General features: G+C 53.5%; 1 protein-coding gene across 1 annotated transcript; it reads right to left on the bottom strand.

Moving 5' to 3' along the window:
- KRT84 (keratin 84) lies at positions 1-7,548 on the bottom strand. Its single transcript, XM_045553942.1, has 9 exons — positions 6,937-7,548; positions 5,555-5,763; positions 4,960-5,020; positions 4,393-4,488; positions 3,414-3,578; positions 3,132-3,257; positions 2,422-2,642; positions 1,910-1,941; positions 1-483 (listed from the first exon to the last, which is right to left on the bottom strand). The coding sequence occupies exons 1-9, from the start codon at positions 7,480-7,482 to the stop codon at positions 170-172; spliced, it is 1,770 nt and encodes a 589-aa protein (XP_045409898.1). The 5' UTR covers positions 7,483-7,548; the 3' UTR covers positions 1-169.
- Positions 7,549-8,346: the final 798 nt, after the last annotated feature.

Below are 8,346 nucleotides of genomic sequence, written 5' to 3'. Positions count from 1 at the left end.
GAAAAATTCCTCCAGGAGGACCTGGGGTCAGGCAGAGCAGCCGGGGGAGAGCCAGAGGTAGGCTTCCTGGCAGGAGGGGAGCTGGAGGCCCTCGGGCCCAGATGGCCCAGGGGCAGGAGGCAAGGAGCGGGTTCTCCTCTGGCGGCGGTGGCGGTGTGGGGCTCGGCTCTCAGTACTTGGTCCGGCGGGAGGTGGTGGTGGACACGAAGCGGACGCTGGAGCTGCGGCTGCTGCTACTGAAGCCACCCGGGGTGGGCAGGGGGCAGGGCACGCTGGGGGCGCAGGCCTCGGCCGCGAGCACCGAGCTGCCCCTGGCGCCTGAGCTCAGCAGGTCCCCGCCCAGGCCTGAGCTGCAGGAAGTCGGGACCCCGCCAGTGGCACGGACACCGCTGCTGCTTGAGAAGGTGACCCCGCGGGACAGGGCGGAGCCGGCGACCAGGGGCTCAGACCCGCAGACCACGCCGCCCCGGGAGCTGCTCACGGCTGCAGGAGGAGGAGGAAACGCGTCAGGGAGCTGCGGACTGCAGGGGCCCCGGCCTCCCTGCTCCCCCTGGGCTGCCCTGGGGGGTCTGGCGGCTGGGAACCGCCCTGGGGGTGGGAGGCAGGGCTTGTGGCCTCTGGGGAAGTGGTCCCTATTGTCTACACAGTCAATATCCACTTTTCCTTTCTCTTGTCTGGGTGGCTCAAAGACTGACTACACTAAAATCAAACATCCAAATTGAAATGGAAGAATTCAGCTCATTCCCCAGACGTTTGCATGTACCCGTAGGCTGACTGCCATTTATGTGTGGCCAAAGTCCGGCTGGGTTGTGTGAGGCAAGCAGTGAGCCGCATTCTCCAGACAGCTGGAGCAGGAGCTTCCATCAAGCCATGGGGTTCTTCTCTTCCAATTATATTAGGTCCCTTGTGGTCCCCACATTTCCCCTAGCCTGGTGCATGAGAGACCCCTCCAACACTAGTGCCTTGTCAGTTCTCTCCTGAACTCCTGGCTGCTCAGCTCTGTGGCCCTCAGCTCTCCACTGGGCCCACCGCCATGCCCCAGGGCTGAAATCCGACTACACCTTGCCTAGACCCGCCCCATCTGCAGAGGGGGCACACTCTTGTCTCCTCTTACCAGGATCCTTCCTGCCATCTGCCATCTCCCCTCAGGCTTGACCCCCTGCAGAAAGCCATGGCTTGCTGCCCCTCACCCCCAGCCCCCTGTGGCCACCTGTAGCTCTGACTGTCTGACCCAGCCAGCTTAGCCCTCAGTTCCACCACGCAGTGATGTACACATGTTTTTGGAGTGAGAAGTCTGGGTTTGAGCTCGGGCTAGCTTTGTGAGCTTTGGCAAATTACTTATTTTCTCTGGGTGGGCAAGGTGGGAATGCCAATGCCTGCTCCTCCCCCAGGGATCCTTCCAGGTTAGGTCGACAGTGGCTAGGACTCCTCTTTTCAAGGTCATGATTCTAGAGGGCTGGCTTGCCTTGCCTGTGCCCCGACCCTGCGTGCTTTGGGCACAGTCAGTACTTTGACTGTCTGGCAGCAGCAGCAGGGACACCTCTGTTCAGCCTTGCTGCAGTCCCTGCATCAGGGGAAGAGAGTCCTCCCTGGCACAGGCCTTTCTATTCCTTCTAAGTCCCCAAGACGGTTCCCTCAAAGCATAAAGGCTGACTCTTTTCTAGAACCTGTCCCACCTCATAGGCCTTGCAAACCTCTGTGAATGCTTCACTCTGGGGAAGGCAGGGTCTGTGGGGGTCTCAGACTTCAGCTGAGGAGGTGCTCCCAGTCCAGGGCCCAGATGGCCCAACTCCCCTGACTGCCACGGCCAGACCAGCCATCCCAGAGGCCTCCTGACCCCAAGGTGGGCCTGAGTTGAAAGGAAGTTTGAAGGAGAGAGACATGTGTGAAGAAGACTTAAGTTTCTTACATATGTTCACTGGTCCGACACCTTCACTGATCCTGGAGGGGGAGAGAAAAAAGTCATTTTACACGTGCTGTTGTTCCCTGAAAACCTACTTGCTGTAAAAAGGCCTTTCTTGCCAGAGTGGACCAGTGGAGCAGTGGTTCTCACTCCTGGCTGTACACACATCTGTGGAGCTTTGAAAAACTCCATATTCCTAGACCCTACCCAAAAACTATTAAATTAAAATATTTGAGGAAATGTATTATTATTATTAGTTTTAGCAAACTAACCAGCCAAGCAAAGCTCCCTATGACTCTGGTGCAGCTTGTCTACAAACTTGCATTTGAGAGGCACAGATCTAGAGCCTTCTTCTAATTCCTTGACAAGGGCAACCCAAGTCCTGTTTGCAGAAAATGTGTTGTCGCCTCTACAAACGGCTCATTTCTGCAATTCTTCACCTCGTCTCCTCCCCTTACTTAGTCTTTCCAGATGCGGAGTCTGACTGCACTCCCTCCTGCCGCCCTGAGGGTGCTCACCTGTGCTCCTCGCCCTCCAGCAGGCGCCTGTAGGTGGCGATCTCGATGTCCAGGCCCAGCTTGACATTCATCAGCTCCTGGTACTCGCGCAGCTGCCGCGCCATGTCCTGCTTGGCCTGCTGCAGGGCGGCCTCCAGATCTGCCAGCTTGCATTTGGCATCGTTGAGGGCCGCCTCGCCCTGCTGCTCAGCCTCGGCCACCGCAGCCTCCAGTTTGGCACGCTGCAGGGAGGGCAGTTTGCAGGTGGGCTTTGGCAGGGCCACGGGATCCCCGGGAGGGGGGGGGGTTAGAAACACTGCCCCTCTTGGTGGGAACACAGCCTGGTGCCAAGCCAGGGATGGACCCCGTGGATGCTTTCCCGGGGATTGGTGGTCCTGTAGTTGATGTCACCAGGGGGTGGAGCGTTGCTTTACTTCCGTTTCCATCCCCACTGACTTGGCCCTGTCTGATTTCTGCTGCCCCAGGCCCACGGGGTCCAGAGAGTGAACTTACTCTTTCTGCCTCTCCTTCCCCTCTCGGTCTGCACCAGCCTTTTCTTCTATATGAGGAGCTCACTCTCTCTCCTTTCCATATTTTCCTCCTCCAGGAAGCCTTCCTGGACTAATTTCTCCATTCCTCTGTGGTCTTCCTCACCTCATCAGACCTGGGCCCTGCGGCTCGGGGCCCTGCTTCTCCTCCCTCTGGGGCTTCCTCTCACTTCCTTTGCCCACCTGAGCCTTGGCGTGCTCGATCTCTGCCTTCAGCCTCTGGATCACGCGGGTCAGTTCATTGATCTCATTGCGTGTGTTGCGCAGGTTGTCACAGTGCTGGCCAGCCGTCACTCGCATCTCTTCATACTGGCAGGAGAAGAGGGTATTTTGAGGGTCCAAAGGTCAGGTCAAGACCACAGCTCCCACTGAGTAGGGGGCCTCAGACCTCCACTGTCCCCTCTGTTGTATATGAGTCTTACCCCCAGAGTTGCCCACGCTCATTCGCTAGCCTCGCCCACCCACCTTGGTCTGGTACCAGGCCTCAGCGTCAGCCCGGCTGCGCCTGGCCACCTCCTCATACTGGGCCTTGACCTCAGCGATGATCCCGTCAAGGTTCAGGTCCCGGCTGTTATCCATCTTCACGATGACCGATGTCTCTGAGATGTGCGACTGCAGCAGCTGGATTTCCTGTGTTGGAGGATCAGCAAGACAATGGGCCCAGAGTCCTATTCAGTGGCCGGGACTCTGCCACAGGGTCCCCAGGAAGTGGTGTCAGGGGCAGAGTGCATTGCTCATTGGTTCAGAGCAAAGCAAGACCATCCAAACCAAGGGCAAAGAAAAAGACACGTCTGAGAACAATTTCAGTCTGACTTTAGAGCTCTTGTTATATACTTGGAGACATCCCTTTAACACGCTACCTTGCTTAGGGGAGTATCAAAGCCATGGGGGCCTAGGAGCTTGGTGGTGGGGTGTGGGGCCCATCCTAGGGCTTAAACTGGCCTAGGACTCCCTCCATCCCAAGTCCTTAATAGAACCAGGGGCCTTGGAACTGGCTCGCAGGTGAGGGCTGCTGAGGGAGTTTCCTCAGCCTTTCCACTCACAGCTAGAAATGCAGCTCTGGCTGGGTCTATGCAGACCAGACAGATTGTTTGGAAAGCAAAAGAGAGCTCGCTGGTTTGGCTAATTAGGTCAAACACTTTTTTTCTTACCTCTGCTAGCAGATCAACTTTCCAGAGTCCTCTAGTCAGTAGATAGGAAGTGACCTTTCCAGCCCCCAGTCTTTAGATTGGTCAGTAAGGAGGTTGGTCACAGATCCAAAGAGTTTATTCATGGACCTGACGCAGGCTGCTCAATGTACCTCCTCCGTGTGCAGGTACATGAGCATACAGAGCATGGGGAGGAAACACCCCATGTCTGAGGATGTGCAAGCCAGACTCTGTCCTCAGGAAGTCCAGGCCAAGCACTGATCCCCTTGGACACGTTAGAGAAGAAGAGCCCTCACCTCCAAGTACAGGGCTTTCAGGAAGTCAATTTCCTGAGTTAGGGTATCCACATTGGCCTCTAGGTCAGACTTATTCAAGAAAGCTGTGTCCACATCCTGCACGAAAGAGAGAAGGATTAAATACTCATTACCTGTGTACTGCTTGGCCTTCCCACCTAGACAGGGTCCAGAGACGGGTGGGAGGGTTGGGCCAGTCCCACAGGGCTCCCACAGGTGGTGAGGTCCCTGGGGGGAGTGACGCTGACTATTGCCCTTCTCCCTGCTACCGTGTGAAAACTCCCCCAGTGGCCATTGGATATTTTGTGATGCTCATTTAGAGGCAAGGAAAATCTAGCTAATCCTGGACACTTAAGTCATCTTTTCATACTTCTGCTCTCATGTGACCCAATCCTAAATAATCTGAGACCAAATCAGAACGTCATAGGGAAGCTGCTGTGATCTCAGGGATTCCACTGTCCCTGTGTGTGTCGTTGCAGACTCCACAGCGCCGCCTGGCTCGTCTCCTGGGGGCCTCGAGAACATTTGCCTGTCTGGAGGAAAGTTCGCCTGCCTGTGGCTCTCCCTTACCTTCTTCAGAGCCACAAACTCATTCTCAGCATTGGCCCGGAATCCCACCTCCTCTTCATACCTGGTGCGATAGAAATTAAGACAATGAGTCTCACTCTGAACTGAGAGCCGATTATGCCAATTCCCCGGCGAACCTCTTAAGACCTGTCAGTTCATCCAGAATAACAGCTCCCTGCTGCTACCCACACACCATCATCTTCTCTCTGCCATCTTTAAGCCTTTTTGTGAGTCAGTACCCCTCTGTTTCTCCAGATCCCTCTTACTTTCTCAACTTGGATTTGGGGTCTGAAAATCAGGGCCATTGCTATGCTCCTCTGATAGAAGCAACTTAGGGTCATTGCCCTTGACCATAGAGGAAGTAGGACCCAACTCAGTGCTGAACGTGGGCACTGTTTTCAGAACCAGAGTGCTCCTTTTCCCTCAGGAGGGCCTCCTTCTCCCCTTCACGTATCACTGCCCCCACCTCTGTCTCCAGGTGGGGTATGGTAGCCAGCATTCAACCCTGACCCTTCAGCTGCTCTCATCTGAGCTGGGCTACTGATTTGGGGGCAAGCCCAGGCCTGTCCTTGGGCTGCGCAGTCCGGATGTCACTCACTTCTTCTTGAAGCCCTCAAGGACATCCTGCATGTGGCTGCTCTCAGCCTGAAGCCGGGCCTGGTCACTGAGCAGTGCGTCCAGCTGCCTCCGCAGGTTGGTGATGAAGTTCTCAAAGAGGGGCTCCAGGTTGTTCCTGACACATTTCTGCTCTTGGAGGAAGCTCCACTTGGTCTCTAAAAGCTTGTTCTGCTGTTCCAGGAACCGCACCTAAGTCCACAGGAGCAAAGAAGTGGCATTTGAAGGGCGTGATGGGGGCATCCACACCTCCACCAGTTCCTCAGATGGCTGGGGAGGACTCAGACACGTGTTGACAGTGTTTTCTCCTCTGTTGACTTTCCTTCAAGCTCTAACTCAGGAGAAGCTGGCAGTTCTGTGACCCCCTCCCCATGCTCAGCCAGGCTTAGCTACAAATAGAGGCTTTTGAACCACAGCACTTTCGTACCATTTCCCTGTCTACCCTCTAAGAAAGGCGTGAGCCAGTTCAGAGGGAAGTTGATTCTGCTTAAGCTGTGATTTGCCAGTATCTGAGCACTGGCAGAGAATGAGGAGATGAGTAAAGTACATTCAGGGTGAGATTATGGTGCTAGGAAGGGGAATTTCAGATGGTAACACCAACATCTCAGATATTCCGTTGGCTGAGATGTGTAGAGCTGGAAGAGAACTTAAAGATCATTTGCTCCAACCCCTCATTTAGAGAAGACAAAACTGAAGCTTGCAGAGGTTGTACTCCATTCTCAGATGCACTTGGAGCATTTCCATCTCCCCGTGGACAGGGTTGGTGGTTTGTCACTTCTTTTGGATGATCCACATCACTGTTTCCCTGCCTTGGCCTGAGGACCAGTGACTACTAACGGCCATTCCCTACTATTTCCCTCAATCTAGCCAACTTGGCAGAATCCTGAAACTCCATGTGGGGGCATGAATTCTTTGTTTTTTTGTATAAAAATTACTCAACTCCATCCTCCATTTTCCTAAGCCTAGCACATGAGGATCTCAGAAACTGTGAAAACCTCATAAAGAGCATATGGATCTCAAAGGATAAAACCTTTTAGACGTACACCATGCAACACCTGGCTAAAATCCTGATGTTCCAGCCTGTTCGGGAGCTACTCGTAAGTGCCCTGATGGTTGGCCTCCTCAGACTTGGCTGGACAGTTCCTCTCCCCTCCAGAAGACACAGCCACTGTCTTACTCTAGCCCACCTTGCAGCATTTCCTCTGGATTCCCAGAAATCATTCCGTAATGCTGTTGGTAGACACCTGAAGGACCTGGGGTCAAGGTCAATGCCCCAGAACCAGGCTGGATCTTTTAAGAAAAAGATCACCCCAATACATTTAGCTTTCATCATCCTAGACCCAGAGATTCAGCTATCATAGGTACCTTGTCGATGAAGGAGGCAAACTTGTTGTTGAGGGTCTTGATTTGCTCCTTCTCATCCTTCTTCACCCTCTGGGCATTGGGATCAATCTCCAGGTTGAGGGGGGTCAGCAGGCTCCGGTTGACAGTCACAGCTGTGATAGATGGAGCTGCTGGGACTCCATTTCCTCCAAGTCTGTAGCCAAAGCCATAACCCAGGCCGCTGCCAGCTCCACACCCCAGACCAACACCACTGCCGGCCCCAAAGCCCAGACCAACACCACTCCCACCACCAAAGCCCAAGGCCATCCCATTGCCAGCACCAAAGCCAATTCCACAGCGGATGGGACGAGGGCCTACAGCTGCTATCCGGGGTGAGTGTGATCCAAAGTTGATGACACTCCGACTACCAAAGCCACCAAAGCCGCCAAGGCCCCGGAAGCTGAGCCCACTCCTGCAGGAGACAGAGTTGGCCCGGAAGTGGTTCAGGTTCTGGGGTGTTATGGCTGAGCAAGAGCTGAAGTTGCCCACCCGGTGACCAGAGGTGATGCGGTAGGAGCGGCAAGACATGGTGGCTTTCTGGGTGGGAGCAAAGGAACGAGTGTAGAGTGGGAAGCTGGAGCTGGGAGTCCCTCTGAGGCCAGTGGATCCTTCTCACCCCTTTTATGTGTGTGGTGATCTGAGGCTTGGCCCCATAAAAATAAGAAAAAGCCATTTACAGGCATTTATGAGCTTGGGTAGTTAGTAGAAACTCTTCATGCCTGTAACCTCCTTAACAACGGACTAACTCAGACACACCTAGTCTCATCAGGATGAGGGCTATAATATCAAACACTAAATATTAAAAACACATAAATATATAAACATTATAGTCCTATTTCCCCCCAATAAGTCCACCACAATTGACAATATGGGGACATTAATTTGCTTTGGTCATAAATGCAATAGCCTTTTTCACTGCAAGTGTGGCTAACCACCAGAAAGTTAGGGTGGTAACAGTGCTAGACAGAGGCTCACAGGGGACGCATCTATCTATGGCGATATCATCCCCTAAAGAGAGGCGGGTGTGTGCAACAGAGAGACAGGGTCTGCACAGTAAATACCACGTAAATAATGGTATGGAGTTTGTAATACGTTTATTACATCTCTGTAGACATCTCTGATTTGAGACACTCAAAGGATATTCATTCATTATTTGTTCATTGATTCAACAGTTGTTGAGTGCCTACTCTGTACCAAGCGTGTGCTTGGTGTTGAGGGTACAGAGATAGAAAAGATGGCCTCTGTCCTCATGGAGAAAATTTATCTTAAGGATTTCCACCAGTCAACATGTGACATGATTTGAGGCCAAGGCATGTGGCCTCTGTTTGATTGGATGCTTGAGATTCTTTGGGACGCTTGGATTCTACTTGGAAGGGACCAGAAGTAGAAGAT

This window comes from Lemur catta, chromosome 6, assembly GCF_020740605.2.
Source record: "Lemur catta isolate mLemCat1 chromosome 6, mLemCat1.pri, whole genome shotgun sequence".
Classification (NCBI taxonomy): Eukaryota; Metazoa; Chordata; class Mammalia; order Primates; family Lemuridae; genus Lemur; species Lemur catta.
Note: the sequence above shows the minus strand (reverse complement) of the source record. Positions and strands in the feature narration are given on the sequence as shown.